This window comes from Vanellus vanellus, assembly GCF_965231255.1.
Source record: "Vanellus vanellus genome assembly, chromosome: 24".
Lineage (NCBI taxonomy): Eukaryota > Metazoa > Chordata > Aves > Charadriiformes > Charadriidae > Vanellus > Vanellus vanellus.
Window position 1 is genome coordinate 7,863,645 of NC_138929.1, and position 17,257 is coordinate 7,880,901.

At 42.3% G+C, this 17,257-nt stretch overlaps 1 protein-coding gene across 1 annotated transcript; it reads right to left on the reverse strand.

The window, feature by feature from the left end:
* Window positions 1–3,072: 3,072 nt before the first annotated feature.
* Window positions 3,073–4,013, reverse strand: LOC309681244 (olfactory receptor 6Q1-like; the record flags this gene model as incomplete). The annotated part of the gene is given in 2 exon segments (XM_082495077.1): window positions 3,073–3,603; window positions 3,606–4,013. Coding segments are annotated over 2 exon segments (939 nt in total).
* Window positions 4,014–17,257: the final 13,244 nt, after the last annotated feature.

A 17,257-nucleotide genomic window follows, 5' to 3' on the forward strand; every position in this document is an offset into this window, starting at 1 on the left:
GTGGAGTTTGGTCAAAATACTATCAAAGGCTTTTAGGGAGGAAGCATCCAAATGTCAGGCACAACAAGCATGTAGCTCTAATGGAAAATTTCAGAGAAAGCGTAAAAATCCCCCTTTTTCCGCTCAGTCTTGTGCAAAAGGAGGATTCAAATCACTTGAAAGCAGATAACCAAGAACTGAGATTTAATGACCTAACTTTGAGGATGTAGAGGAAAATAAATACCCCTAGACAATGACTCCTCCTACCCGCTTCGGATATCAACCAATGCAGGGGATGAAGTGCTCTCTGCAGTTGCCTGCACCTTGCTGTTGAATGTAATAGGAACCTACACATGTTGCTCAGAAACTGGAAAAGTTATAAATAAGATATCCTTCTCCGTCTTGAAATTACAATCTTCTAAGACATTTATAGCTATGCAGGTAGTTTCCATGGTTTCTGCACTATAATGGAAATGAAGAATGCAAATCCCATTGGAGGTTTTGGAAATCGTGACTTAGCAGGCAGGCAACATATATGGATTTTTACACTTCACATCTACCCCACAGTTTACTGGAAGACGTGCATAGCTATCATGAAAACACGAAATGAGACATTTCCAACAGATCTTCATCAATACTACACTTAGAGTCCGTGCAGAGAAATAAGTAATTCCAGGACACCACCTTTCTCATCAAATGTGATGGTCTATCTTAGGAAGAGATTAACAGTACTGTAGGATTGCCTCCCTACATTAACCATAAAGGGAGCTCATGATATTTCTTTTAGTAACTTTTTATTACTATTTCTGATTGCTTCATACCCATTCTTAGAGTTTCTTATTAATTTCACTTCATAGACTTTTAAATATGATTGCAGGAGCATAGCTATCACTGTAAAAGTTGATGTGCTCATACATATGGTATTGCTGTAAAAAGCTACTGTACTGGATTTACCTGAAGGTGCTCCAGGTGACAGAGCAGATATTCCCTTGCAGCCCATGAAGGAGCCATGCTAGAGAAGATAGATATTCCCTGAGGGAGTTGCAACCCATGGAGAGCCCATGCTGGAGGAAATTTTCCTGACAGGAATGGCAGCCTGTGTAGAGGAGCCCATATTGAAGAAGATTTTTTTCCTGAGGGACTGCATCCTGTGGGGAGACCACACAAGAGAACTGGGGAAAAGTGTGAGAGGGAAGGGAAGGAGCATCAGAGAAATTTCTATGTTCTGGTCACAGCTCTCCACTCCAATCCCCATTGCCCATTCCCTCTGCCCTGTTTGGGGTGGAGGTACAGGAGTTGGGACTGAAGGAGTAATGTTAACCATGGGAAAGGTGGTGTTTTAATGTTTGTCTTTATTTCTCACTACCCAAATCTATTTTAATTGGCAATAATTCAAATTAATTTTCTCCAGTCGAGTTTGTTTTGCCTGCAACAGTAATTAGTAAATAATCTCCCTGTCACATTTGAGCTTCCTTATGCTGTTTTCTTCCTCTCTCCTGTCAGGAAAGCTGGGTAGGAGTTTGGCCCTGAACTTATGATTAGAAGTAGCTTTTTTTTGTTAAGGAAAGGAAGTTGGGTTTTGGGTTTGTTTTTGTTTTTTTTTTTTCTTTTTTAAAGCAACAGCTGCTTTACAGAGATCATCTCATTCACGTTTAGATATCTGTGCTATAAAATCCATCTAAATGCTTTTTATAATCAATGGAGACAAAGTGCTATATCTGTTAAAGCCATCTGTTTACTTGAAGATTGAAAAGAGAAACCATGCTACTATGTTAAATGTGTACACATCTTAGATGTGTATATCTAAGAGCTGTCCTCATCCTCAGATTTTTTGCTCTAAGTGCTGAGTATAAACATGATCAGAAAAATTATCTTGTCAGACAGACTGACTTTTTATATTGTTTTGAAGGGCTGCCCAGAACTGACTTAGCTTAGCTCAGCTTGGAAAATTAGCATTTATGCTTGTGTCCATACAACCAGGAATGTTGAATTCATTATATGTAGCTAAAATAAATCTTATTTACCTACACTTTACAGAAAACAATAGAAGCAAAGCATATTTGTGTAAGCATTATAATGGAACAAAACCAGAAATGCCAGTGTTTACATGCGAGATACAAGACTGTATAAATTAAACGTCTGATGCCCACTTCAAAGGGAATTCAATTCAATACCATTGCAAAGGGAATGGAATTTAGAGTTTCTAGTCCTGAACATTTTCTAGGTTAGATTAGACACTCGATAGGGACTCCAAAGGTAGGCACCTGAACAAGCTTCATCCCACCTAATTTAAGACATCTACAACATAGACACAACTGGGCTAGATGCAATAGGTTTTCTTTGTAGTCAGCAAAGAGAAGTAGGTCCATTTTTGGTATAATTTTTCTGTGTTACTTGAGATGTGAATGATGAGATCAATGGTTATTAGAAGTAATAACTTCTCTCCAATTTCCTTTTTATGGAGGGAGTTTGCACAGACCACTTGCCTTTTTACTTCAGAGGTTTCAAGTATGCATGAATCAGATGTCACAAAGTACAAATAGCTCACCCTGAGCAGGATGTGTTGCATGTATAGAGGCAAACTGTGTTTTGGGATCACTCTGCCAAAAACGAGTAGTAGTGTTGCCTGGCTCTCCAAAGCTTCTTTTGATTTACAATAGTGCTAAAAGTAATAAGAAATCTAAATAAAGATTCATCTTACCTAATTTTATATATTCACCACTTAGGCATACTGTCTTAAATTAGTTCTTTACTCAATGGACAGGCACAGAAACCTTTGAAGGGTGACACCAATCTTAATATGAGGTGAATTACTCTTTCAAGGTGCTGGTCCATCTTCACTGGTAGCAGTGGGAACCCAGATGATGAGCTTAGATGTAGACAACTGACTTCTAGATGACTAAACAGAGTTGAGATTACTATCTTCTTTGAAGGGAAAAGAAGCTGAAATGAAACTTTGCATTCAAATTGTCTCTGATGAAACTACATATAGATGGTTTCAAGCACTAATGTGCCTTGAAAGCTCTGGAGACAATGGTTTTCCAAGTAGCTCCCCGTTTCTCCCAGTTTCACACACTACTCCTCAAGCCAATCTTACATGAAGAAAGTGTCCTTTTGTTTCAGAAGTACTTTGCTTATGCCTTGCTTGATGTCATTGTTCCTTAGACTATAGATGACAGGGTTCAGAACTGGGGTAATCACTGAGTAAAAGACAGAGACAGTCTTGTTGAAATCAAAAGTCTGGATGGTCTTGGTGCGAATGTACATGAACATAGAGGTCCCGTAGAAGATGGTTACAATGGTCAGATGGGAGGCACAAGTAGAGAAGGCTTTGCTGCGTCCTTCAGCTGTGGGTATGTGCAAGATGGTGGCCACAATGAAGATGTAGGAGATCACAGTGAAGGTAAAGGAGCTCATTAGTACTGTTGTGCCCACCACAAAGTTGATGACTTCAATTTCAAAGATATCTTGGCATGAGAGCTCTAGCAAAGGTGGTGAGTCACAAAAGAAGTGGTTGATGATGTTGGAACCACAGAAAGGCAGGCGGAAGATGAAGGCAGTGGGAAGGGCAGGTGCAAGGAAGACACCCAACCAGCACCTCAGAGCAAGCCATAAGTTCTGTGATCCATAATGGTGGTGTAATGCAACGGACTGCAAATGGCCAGGTAGCGATCACAGGCCATGCTAGTCAGTAGGAAGCATTCAGCTGAGCCAAGGAAGAAGAAGATGTACAACTGTGTGAAGCAGCCAGTGATAGAGATGGTCTGTGACTGAATAGCAATGTTAGCCAGCATTTTGGGCACTGTCACAGTAGTGTAGCCAATGTCTAGGAAGGAGAGATTACTGATAAAAAAATACATTGGAGTATGAAGGCGGTAGTCCATGCCAATGACCAAGATGATGGCCACATTCTCTGTGAAGGTCAGTGCGTAAATCAGAAGGAAGGTAGCAAAGAGAAGCAGCTCGACTTCCCTGACATTGGGAAATCCTAGGATGATGAATTCAGTTACCAAAGTCCTGTTGTCAGAAACCATGTCCTAGAGGGGATGCGAAAATGGAGATACAGTGAAGGAATGTTATTCAGAATTATCTGAAGGGAAGAACAAAGAGAAAAGGAGAGGTAATTTTTATGACCTGTCACAGTCAACCATCCAGTTTCTGAATCAGTCTTAAGGTTACCCACATTTTCCCACTGGCAATACCGGGACTGGACAACACTGTTTTATACACCTAAACTAAGATACATCTACAGTGTCACACACTTCACAGAATCACAGAATCACAGAATTATCAGAGTTGGAAGGGACCTCTAGAGATCATCTAGTCCAACTCCCCTGCTAAAGCAGGATTGCCTAGAGCACATTACTCAGGACTGCATCCAGGCGGGTCTTGAAAATCTCCAGGGAAGGGGACTCCACAACCTCCCTGGGCAGCCTGTTCCAGTGCTCTGTCACCCGAACCGTAAAGAACTGTTTCCGTGTATTTGAACGGAACTTCCTGTGTTCTAACTTGTGCCCATTGCCCCTCGTCCTGTTACTTGGAACCAACGAAAAGAGCCTGGCTCCATCCTCCTTCAGCCCACCCTTTAGATACTTGTATGCCATAATAAGGTCTCCCCTCAGCCTTCTCTTCTCCAGGCTAAAGAGTCCCAGCTCTCTCAGCCTTTCCTCATAAGGCAGATGCTCCAAGCCCTTAATCATCTTAGTTGCCCTTCGCTGGACTCGCTCCAGCAGTTCCCTGTCCCTCTTGAACTGGGGAGCCCAAAACTGGACACAGTATTCCAGTTGTGGCCTCACCAGTGCAGAGTAGAGGGGGAGAATGACCTCCCTCGACCTACTGGCCACACTCTTCCCTATGCAGCCCAGGATTCCATTGGCCTTTTTGGCAACAAGGGCACATTGCTAGGCCATGGATAATTTACTGTCTACCACAACCCCCAGATCCTTCTCCTCCGAGCTACTTCCCAGCAGGTCCGCCCCTAACCTATACTGGTGCCTAGCATTCTTCCTCCCCAGGTGCAGGACATTGCACTTGGTTTTGTTGAACCTCATTAGGTTCTTCTCTGCCCAGCTCTCCAGCCTGTCCAGGTCATGCTGGATGGCAGCACAGCCCTCTGGGGTGTCAGCCACCCCACCCAGTTTGGTATCATCAGCAAACTTGCTGAGGATACACTCTGTCCCCTCATCCAGGTCATTACTGAATATATTAAACAAAATTGGACCAAGTATTGACCCCTGGGGGACACCACTGGTTACAGGCCTCCAACTAGACTCTGTGCCGCTGATCACAACCCTCTGAGTTCTGTCCCGCATCCAACTCTCAATCCACCTCACTGTCACCTCATCTAGCCCATACTTCCTCAGCTTCCTAATGAGGATGTCATGGGAGACAGTGTCAAAAGCCTTGCTAAAGTCAAGGTAGACGACATCCATGACTTTCCCCTCATCCAGCCAACCAGTTATAACATCATAGAAAGCTATCAGATTGGTCAAGCATGATTTACCCTTGGTAAAGCCATGTTGACCACTTCCAATAACTTCCTGTTCCTCAACGTGTTTGGAGATGACATCCACTTGAGTTTCTTAGTTCCTGATCCCCTGTTCATATTGCACATGCATTGACTGCCTTTTGTAGACCAAATTAAATTCCCTCTGATGAGAAAATGAAGAATATTTCACTCCAGGGATCGCCCTCTGCAGGCTTCAGGGGTGACACAATACTGGGATTACTTCCTTTAACATAAAAAACTTTTCCAACAGTATCTCAACTGTCATTGCAGCCTCAAAACTACAATATGCACTCCTGCTATGCCTAATAGCACGACATACAAACTCAGAGTGTTACATTGCTCAAGGGCCAGGGATCACCCTTGAGATAGATGTCTTACTTTTGAAAGTGTCTCCTTACACAATTAAGGAGAAATGTCTATTCCTGACTACCTCAATATGAAAGATTTAATATCTACCTCTCTGCTAACCAGTGTTGGCTATTTTGTCAGTTATGGGAAACAGTCGCTTCTTGAAGAGCAGTAAACAAAAGAGGAGCTTTAGAGAGACTGGGGATACAGGAGAAACACAACAGCCTCGAGGGGAAACAGAGAAGTATAACAGCCACATAGCACCAATTATTTTGTTAAAGCCAAAGTAACAAAACAAAGAACAGGGAGAAGATATGAGAAGCAGGCGACAGAAAAAAAGCAGCATCAAGAAAGAGTTATAAAAAAAAATAAATTAAATTATGACCACAGAAGTTTAGGGAGTATATATATATATATATGAAGTATATATATATAATTTCTACAGCTAGCATATAAAGAAGAGATACATGGCAATAGAACAAAACATTTCCATAGGGTTTGTAATATGACATTTCCTCTGTATATATCTTATACAAGGATGGGAAACGTGGAACATCCAAATCTTCCATTGGATACAAATGAAACCCATATATCAAGCTTAGACTTAGACACCTAACTGTAAGATACCTAGAGGATATGACATCCACCCCCCATTTGCTATTCACATGGGCTAATTTCTATGTTTAACATAACATTTTAAAACTTCCAGGAAAAGAAATCTAACCAAAACATTTCAAAATTTAAAAATTGTACAGAGGAGCAGTCAGAAAAAGCAAAGATGAACAGCAGAATAATAAATATGTATCAAAATACAACTATTAGAATTTTTTAAATTTTCCACTGCAAATGTTTCATTTGCAGTTTTAATTTTCTAATTAAAACTGAAAATTTTGAAAGTATGCAATTATTAAAATAGAAGAATGTCTTTCACAGGAACAAAATTGTCCTTAGAACACTTTCAACCAGCACACAAATCCATGTTAGCTTTGTCCTTGCTTAATTTATCTGAAGTAACAGAAAACATTGTAAGTTGATAAAATAGACTTGGTGGGAAGGGGAAACACAAGGAAAATTGCAAACATTTAATAAGGGGTTGAATCAGATTCAAAAAATGACAATTTCTCTCCACTGACCACAGCATATTCCTGATATCAATTGTCTTCTAAAGTAGGTGTCTGAATTAGATGTCAAGACTATGCACTACAAACTATTTCTGTAAGTGGAAACAAGGGGGCTTTTCATCACGGTTACTGGGATCTCTACACTAGGATGACATGAATTGCTGCCTAAGCTTCACTAACATTCAGTGGACTTCTGCCAAATCTGAGTGGAGAATCAGCTCACACCTAGATTGATAAAAACCCACCTTAGACTCTGGAGGGGTGAATACACTTGGCCGAGAGTCTGAGTAAAATAATTCTCTCTGCATCAGGGAAGGTTAAGGGTACTGGAAGTTCCTCAAAGGAATGTCTCAGTCCTGCGTGTTACTCAGTCCTCCCTTAGACCTTCTGTGAGAAAGACAAATGCCTTTTATTTCTGTTTTACTCAGTTCACAGGAAAACAATGCTTTCCAGAGGCCAGGCCCTGGTCGGGCTGGGAAATTTTTGTGATGAGGAGATTGGACTATGTGTCTTTCCTTCAAGATCTATGTTCAGAGGCCTCAAACACGGAAAGATGTTTTCAAAGTTGGGGACAGGTCCAGGATCCTTGAATGAGCGCTGCTGACAGTGAGATCAAATAGTCTATCAGATGTATCCGTGAATGCCGTAAAGATGCACTGGACCGTGCTGATGTATTTGCTTTCCCCACAGTAGCAATGTTGTACCCCTCCAGACAATGTAGAAAAAACAGTTTGTAGTGATGCTCACCTATTACCTGTGCCTGCCTGAACTTTGTGGCTCCACCACCATAGACTATTTATTGAGAACTTAATTTTCTTCTACAGCTGTTGGTAGCAAAGTCTCAAGGGTAGGTAGCATGAGAGCTCACAGTGCAAGGAAAAACAACCCTCTGAACTCAAGACTTTAATAGACAAAGCTTATCCCACGCAGATAAAAACAAAACAAGGATCTCAAAATGATAGCTGGATCCAGCATTGTCAAGTTCAAATTCTTTGAACATCAGGTGATCTGCTGGCCTTAACCATCTGACTGCAATTGAGTAGCCTAGGACAAATGAGGTTTATGGACACAGTTAAGCTTTATTTTCTGCGACAAAGGTGTCATCATGCATGAAACTAATTGGCTCCCAAGGGCTGTGGCTTTGGCATAAGGGCCAGGAAGATGATGATCTGGGGAAAATGGGTTGGGGATGGCTGTGGGCTATAAGGTGCATACACCTTGACTATGTTTCTCACTGTGCCTAGGAAGATGAAACTGTTGCTGTTCATGCTTGCTTCCTCTAGAGAATCATAAGAAAAACTTGAAAAAGAAAGGAAAAAATAATGTGGAAATTTAGAACTCCATCTCTTGCAGAGAAATGAATCTGAACTCTCCCCTATGATTAGCAAAAAATATGAAAATTGCTGGGGGCACAATAGAGCTGGATAATAAAGAAGAGTCTTAGCTGTCAGGATGAGTTTTTTTCAGGGGTCAAACATTGTCTGAAAGCAGTTGAAAAATGTGAGAAATAGACAAATGGTTATGAGTAAATTTACCTGGTAAAGGGTCATATATTTATTCTTTTATGTATTTATTTTAATTTATTTTACCTGACAGCAAAATACATTTGGAAGAGTATTCTCTTTGTGGTGATAATCACAGAATCACAGAATCACAGAATTATCAGAGTTGGAAGGGACCTCTAGAGATCATCTAGTCCAACTCTCCTGCTAAAGCAGGATTGCCTAGAGCACATTACTCAGGACTGCATCCAGGCGCGTCTTGAAAATCTCCAGGGAAGGGGACTCCACAACCTCCCTGGGCAGCCTGTTCCAGTGCTCTGTCACCCGAACCGTAAAGAACTGTTTCCGTGTATTTGAACGGAACTTCCTGTGTTCTAACTTGTGCCCATTGCCCCTCGTCCTGTCACTGGGAACCATTGAAAAGAGCCTGGCTCCATCCTCCTTCAACCCACCCTTTAGATACTTGTATGCCATAATAAGGTCTCCCCTCAGCCTTCTCTTCTCCAGGCTAAAGAGTCCCAGCTCTCTCAGCCTTTCCTCATAAGGGAGGTGCTCCAAGCCCTTAATCATCTTAGTTGCCCTTCGCTGGACTCGCTCCAGCAGTTCCCTGTCCCTCTTGAACTGGGGAGCCCAAAACTGGACACAGTATTCCAGTTGTGGCCTCACCAGTGCCGAGTAGAGGGGGAGAATGACCTCCCTCGACCTACTGGCCACACTCTTCCCTATGCAGCCCAGGATTCCATTGGCCTTTTTGGCGACAAGGGCACATTGCTGGGCCATGGATAATTTACTGTCTACCACAACCCCCAGATCCTTCTCCTCAGAGCTACTTCCCAGCAGGTCCGCCCCTAACCTGTACTGGTGCCTAGCATTCTTCCTCCCCAGGTGCAGGACCTTGCACTTGCTTTTGTTGAACCTCATTAGGTTCTTCTCTGCCCAGCTCTCCAGCCTGTCCAGGTCACGCTGGATGGCAGCACAGCCCTCTGGGGTGTCAGCCACCCCACCCAGTTTGGTATCATCAGCAAACTTGCTGAGGATACACTCTGTCCCCTCATCCAGGTCATTAATGAATATATTAAACAAAATAGGACCAAGTATTGACCCCTGGGGGACACCACTGGTTACAGGCCTCCAACTAGACTCTGTGCCGCTGATCACAACCCTCTGAGTCCTGTCCCGCAGCCAACTCTCGATCCACCTCACTGTCACCTCATCTAGCCCATACTTCCTCAGCTTCCTAATGAGGATGTCATGGGAGACAGTGTCAAAAGCCTTGCTAAAGTCAAGGTAGATGACATCCACGACTTTCCCCTCATCCAGCCAACCAGTTATAACATCATAGAAAGCTATCAGATTGGTCAAGCACGATTTACCCTTGGTAAATCCATGTTGACCACTTCCAATAACTTCCTGTTCCTCAACGTGTTTGGAGATGACATCCAGAATGAGTCGCTCCAATACCTTCCCAGGGACAGAGGTGAGACTAACTGGTCTGTAGTTCCCTGGGTCCTCCTTCTTGCCTTTTTTGAAGATTGGAGTGATGTCGGCCTTCCTCCAGTCCTCAGGCACCTCTCCTGTTCTCCATGACTGTTCAAAGACGATGGAGAGTGGTCTAGCAATAACATCCGCCAGCTCTCTCAGCACTCGCGGATGCATGCCATCAGGGCCCAATGACATAATGACACCTAGCAAAATCTTTGGGAGGTTTTGTTTTCGAGACCATCAGGGGAAAGCAAAATATTCAACAGGTAACACAGACTTGTTCTGACTCAAGGAAATACTCAATAGATATTGACCAGAGGTTTCCTGTTGATGGGAATTTATATTTCTCTGTGCCAAAAATACATTTCTTCTAACAACACTTTAGACGCCGTGAGTCAAAATTTTTCCCTCATGGGGAAAAAAAAAGAAGAAAAAACCCCAGATGTTAACCCCACAAACCCTCCCATTTTAGCATCAGATTAGAAAATAAGATGTTAACAAAGTTTTATCAGTGTTTTAGTCAACATGTTCCTGATTTTAGGTAACCAAAGATTTAAATCTTTTTTTGTTCAAGAACCATGAAACTCAAATACAAAACGTTCCCAAATACCGTCAAATGCATAGGTAACTCTCTAGTCAAAAAGTGCCATTAAAAAAAATAAATATTTTTGAATGAAAATTAGCTGAAAAGTGATGTGCATTTAAATCTAACATCCAAAGATGATGCTATAATCTGAATTCACATACATCAATCTGGAAAAAATCCCACCTTCCTAAGAGCTAGAAAGAAAAAAATTATCAATCAAACTGTTTTCTTATTCTTTTACCTTTTCCCCTTCTTTCATTGTTCAAAATACCAAATGAAATGAATAGGAAGAATTCATGAAATCCAAATGTTGGACTTTGTCTGATATTTTGCAGAAAGAAAATATATTTAATGAAAAATAAAATGTCATTGGCTGCATTTTTGAAGGAAATTTTCAATCAGTCTTTGATGTAGTTAACACTTGCAATTTGGTAATAGACAAGAGACATTTCATGACACACATTTCATTTGTGACAAACACAGATAACCACAAACTCCTTATCAAGCATCTCATATCAAGCAACACCTAGGTTTCATTGCATAAATGGCATTTTATTTCTTCTGGAAGATTTCATTTGGGTTATATTGCTGAGAAAAGTTGTAATGGGCAAATACCAGATAGTAAATTTTTTTTTTGTTTGTTTTGTTTTTGGTTGTTTGTTTTTTTTTTTTAGGTCATACAGAACAGCCTTTGCTAGAGTTGCCATGTTCTTGTTAATGACCCTAATGACCCCATGACCTAATAATGACCCTGTTTGGCTGTTGAACACTCTGGTATTCTGAAAAGCATGAGTCAGTTTAGATAAGGACAATCTGTCAAATAAAAAATCTTACCTTGTCAGTCCCTCCTCTGTGAAAGCTAACCCTGTATGTTTCTTTGGTTCTTAGTTCATTATCATCAATCTGGTGGTGGAATCTGAGAAAGAACAAATACAGAGTATTAATAGATTGGTTTGTGATGGACTATCATTACAGCTTGTTACTCAGATCTCTATTTCAAACTTGATAAGTTCTGTATGAGAATCATAATTATTTTTCAATATTTAAATAAAGTCTATAATGCTAATTAATAAATGACCAGCGATGTTAATTTATAAATGTTACATATAAGAATTATTATTAGAATTATATGTGTTGCTGAGATATCACACCTGCCCTTTGCTATGCAGGGCCTTTCTTACTCTACTTGTTATGAAAATAAAAAATCATAACAGTGACAGTTAAAAACCTTGAAATGTAAACTCATACTTATTTTTCAGAGCTGTTACATGTGAGTCACTCTTCAAATAAATAATCATTAAGAACATTGGCAGTACAGTAAGTTGAAGACATCATTAGATAAGAACACAATTATAGCAAAGAAATCTACATAAGCCAAATACATATAGGAAATCACACAAGATAATATCAGTAAACGCCAGTAATCATCACCACTCTCTGTTGCTCAATTATTATCTTATCCAACAATATCTGCACAATTCAAGTTATGCCTTACACTTTTTTTTAATTTTTAATATCTCAAGAATTCTAAGGAGCTAAATCTGGCTAGATGGAAAACAACATGGAGGAGAAAAGAGAGGAGAGGAGAGGAGAGGAGAGGAGAGGAGAGGAGAGGAGAGGAGAGGAGAGGAGAGGAGAGGAGAGGAGAGGAGAGGAGAGGAGAGGAGAGGAGAGGAGAGGAGAGGAGAGGAGAGGAGAGGAGAGGAGAGGAGAGGAGAGGAGAGGAGAGGAGAGGAGAGGAGAGGAGAGGAAAGACGTTTTTACGAGCTGATACATTTCCACAGCATTCGAAGTATAAAAGAAATATGTAAAAATCAGTTGAAATTGCAACAATTCTGTTAAGGTGACAGCAGTTGATAAGAAGATATAAGAAGAAAATTCTGCTTATTTACCTATTTCAGCTTTTCAGCTTTTAAGGGTATTAATGTATTTCAAAATAAGCAAAGCTGGATTGGCACTGATGTCAAAGGTGGTTTTTTTTTGTGAGTTGGGTGCTTAAACGATAGGGGAGGGAGTAGCTTCTACTGATTCATGCTGCCTTCTACTAACCTATTTAAAGGTCCTAGTTCCTTTTGTTTGTCACCCAGAGCAACTTGCAACAGCCTGAATCTGAGATCCTTGGAGACATTATGAGCTCCATGGCATTGTCATCACCTCAGCCACATATGCTAACCTTTGAATTTTGTCCTTTAGTGGGGAGAGAAAAAAAAAACAAAACCATGTATGGAGGGGAGGAGGCAGAAATTGACTTCAAGACACCAAAGGTGAGTTCATGAGCCTAAATCTAGATATGTGCATATATATGGCTACTCTTGTGCTGACTTTTTTAGAATCCTGTTCTCCCATTATGGGGAGAAACGGCCTCCTTTTTGAGAATGGAGAGGAGTGTTGATGACCATTTTGAGAAGGTTAGACCAGAAACCAAGGTTTCTATGACTGTGAATGCTATGAAAAATTTCAGCTTCCCTTTCATATGTGCACTTTTCCCCTACCGTAAAAGTGCCTCAACCACAAAGAGCAATGAATGTGAATATCTCCAGAAAATTTGCTTGTACAATATTTTAAATCTCAAAGGAAGATGTGAGGTAACTGCCTGAAGTTCTTCTCGGTTTCATGTTCTCTTTCACATTTCCTGAATGTTCTGGATTTGGAAGGTGGACCAGGTGAATCTTTGATGTTGATGTTTCTCTTGACTGATAATTTTCCTTTTCATAAATGTTTTTGCAAGAAGTTGGCAAATTCTGTATGAGCAGGGGCCAGCTTTCGGTTTGTTAATGAGGTCCTCTTGTGAATAATTAGTACTTGGGGAAGGTTTTGGAGAAAACAATGCACCTTTTTGTCACTTTCATTGGCACCATTGCACGAAGGACAGGAAGGGAAGACAAGGAGAGGGAGTTGCCCTTTATGTGGGAGAGCATCTGGAGTGCATGAAGTTCTGCCTGGGGATAGAAGAGGAGCCAACAGAGAGTTTATGGGTTAGGATTAAGGAGAGGAGAGGTAAAGGTGACCTTATACTGGATGTCTGCTGTAGGCCACCTGACCAGGAAGAACAAGTGGATGACAACAGACAATTAGAAACAGCCTCACATTCGCAGGCCCTCATTCTCATGGAGAACTTAAATGACACTGAGGGACAAAGTAGCAGAACATAAGCAATCCAGGAGTTTCCTGGAGTGCATTGATGATAACTTCCTCCTCCAAGTGACTGAGGTTTCAGTGAGGAGAGGTGCTTTGCTGGACTTCATCATCACCACAGGGCTCATTAGGGATGTGAAGATCAAGAGCAACCTTGGCTGCAATGACCACGAGGTGGTGAACTTCAGTATTCTGAAGGTAGGGAGCAAGCTCACAACCTTGGAATTCAGGAGAGCAGTCTTTGGCCTCTTCAGAGATCTACTTGGAAGAGTCACACAGGATGAGGACCTAGAGGAAAGAGGAGCACAAGAAAGCTGGTTACTATTCAAGGATCATATTCTCCAAGCTCAAGAGCAGTCCATCTCAACAATAAATAAGGCAAAAATGCCAGCAGGCCTGCCTAGATAAACAAGTTGTTTCTGGCCAAACTCAAACACAAAAAGGAAGCATTAAGAAGGTGGAAGCAAGGGCGGTTAACCTGGGAGGAATACAGAAACATTGTCCAAGCATGCAGGGAGAAAATTAGGAAAGCCAAAGCCCAAATGGATTTGAATTGGGCCAGTGACATCAAAGAAAAGAAGGACTTCTATAATACATAGGAGACAAAAGAAAGACTAGGGAAAAAGTGGGCCCATTGATGAATGAGATGAGGGACAAGACATGGAAAAGATGGAAGTACTGCTTTCTCTGCCTCAGTCTGTGTTAGCAAGACTGACCTTCAGGAGTCCCATGTCCTAGAGACCAGGCAGAAAGGCTGCGGCAAGGAATATGTACCCTTGCTGGAGCAGGATCAGGTCAGGTAACACTTAAAGTAAACTGCACATACATAAGCCCATGGCACCCATGGGATATACCTAGAAGTGCCGAGGAGGCTGTCAAATGTCATTGTGAGGCCACTCTTGATAACCTTTGATTGTTCATGGTGACTGGGAGAAGTGCCCAAAGATTGGAGGAAAGCAAAAGTCTCCCCCATCTTCAAGGCGGGCAAGAAGGAAGACCTGGCAATGTCATTTCAGTCCATGGGAAGGTGATAGAGCAGCTAATCCTGGAATCCATTTCCAGTCATGTGAGTGACAAGAAAATCATCAGACATAGTCAGTATGGCTTCCCTAAGTCGAAGACATGCTTGACCAACTTGATAACCAACTGCTGTGATGAAATGACTGACCTGGTAGATCTGGGGAGAGCAGTGGATAATATCTACCTTGACTTCAGTAAGGCTTTTGACACTGTCTCCCAAAAAATCCTCATAGAGAAGCTGATGATGAAGTAGATGAACAGATAGTGAAGCGGATTGAAAACTGGCTGAATGGCCAGGCTCATAGTGTGGTGGTCAGTGGGACAAAGTCAAGTTGGAGCCCATAAACTAGGATTGTACCCCAGGGATCAATACTAGGTCCATTTCTGTTCAGCATCTTTGTTAACGATCTGGATGGTGGGGCAGAGTGTACACTTGGCAAGTTTGCAGATGACACCAAACTGGTAGGAGTGGCTGATACACCAGAGGGTTGTGCTGCCACCCAGAGGGACCTCAACAGGCTGGAGAAATGGTCTGACAGGAACATCATACAGTTCAACAAGGAGAAGTGCAAAGTCCTGCACCTGGGGAAGAACAACCCCAGGCACCAATATATGCTGGTGGTCCCCCAGCTGGAAAGCAAATTTGCAGAAGAGGACCTAGGGGTCCTGGTAGACACCAAGTTGAACATGAGACAGAAATGTGCCCTTGCTGCAAAGGTTATTGGAATCCTCAGTTGCATTAGGCAAAGTGTTTCCAGCTGGTCAAGGGAAGTGATCCTTCCCCTTTATTCAGCACTGGTGAGGCCAAAGCTGAAGTATTGCATCCAGTTCTGGACTAGTCAGTACAGATTTCTACACATCCCGGAAATGTCTGCAATACAGTGATTCCAGTGTTTCCAGTTCCTGGAAAGGCATATAACACATCCTCAAGTTCACTCAATAGCTTTGGGCTTCTTGTGCATGCTAGCATAGACATACTCATAGTAGGTACATGATGTACACGGAAGGGTTTCTGTCTTGGAAGTTTAGCTGTCTATGCTATTTACCCAACGTAATGGCAACTGGAGGTAGAATTAGTTTGATATCAGCTAAAAATCTCATGAGTTTTAGGTGTTCCTCTACAATCTAGGATGACTTAGTCACAAGTAGAAGTCTGTGAGTTGTCGTCCTGGTTCCAGCAGGGATGGGCTTAGTTTTCCCAAGGATGCAGCAGAGGACACAGGTATTCCATACCATGTGAGCCATGCCCAGGCAATAGCAGGGAGCTCGCTGGGGGAGGGGGCAGGAAGTCACGGCTCAGAGTGGGTAGGGGCGGTCTGGGTCCGGTCAGTGAGTGGTGGTACTGTAATTGCATTTGTATATTCCTTTATCAGTGTTATTGTGAATGTTTTCATATTTCCTTTGTTGTTCTGTTAAACTGCCTTTATCTCAACCCACGAGTTTTGCCTTTTTCTTCCAATTTTCCCCCATGGCTGTGGGGGTTGAGCAAGCAGCCGCATGGTTCTTTGTTGCTGGCTGAGGCCAAACCACGACAGCCCTGTTTGGTGCCCAACGTGGGGCACGGGCAGTTGAGATAATGGCAGATCCAATCAGAGCTTGTTAAAATGTGTTTGTTATATGCATTTTTCATATTACTTAGATAGTTGCTGGTTACATTGTTGCTTTGTTTGTTTGCGTGACTGTGTTATGTAATTCTTACGTGCTCTATGTACTCCCTGTGATGCTGTTTATTACCTCAGGGAGAGGCATCAGGATTATATTTTTGCTGTCCTGTGCAATATCAGCTATGATAACATCACTTTCAGGCGGCTATGTTGGGGTTTTATGCAGTATTAGTGTCCTGCCCATACCTTCGTCGCCATCTCTCAGAATTTATTAATAATCACACCCAATCTATGGGGAAAACAGGGGGGGATACTTTCCCCAGCTCTTTTGCCTCCCTTTTCTCCTTTGGGCCAGGTATGACAGACATGAGAATTTCGAATATCCTTGGGATGCTGAAACCAGCATGTTCCTATCGCTATGTCTCCTGAATGTGTTTCAGTTCTTGTTTAGGGTTAAACAGCTGTTTAAGACTACCACCCAGAGATCTGCCCTGAGGCTGGATAGCCATGGGGGCACGGCATGTGGGAGAATATGGGCAGGTATCTAGAGAACTTCTCACCTCCAATGGTTTGGGACTTCACACCCAAACAACTACAGGACCCTGATAAAGTGATAGAATATTTGAAAGGAAAATGCTGTGGTTATTCCAGAGAGGCACAACTTACCACACTGTGCTGGGCCCTGGCTAGTATCTACCGGGCACTGCTTGGTATTATGCAGCACCCTCAGGAGAAAGAGGGGGACCATTAGGCACTGCGGCTACTCCAACCCCTGCGGCAGACACTGCGCCTATTCCAACCCCTGTAGCAGGCACTGTGGCTACTCCAACCATGGTGGCAGGCACTGTGGCTACTCAAACCCTGGTGACAGGCAATGTGGCCACTCAAACCCCAGCGGCAGGCACTGCAGCTGAACCGGACAACCAACCCGTGCCAGTATCAGTTGCTCCTATACAGAAGAAGAAATACAC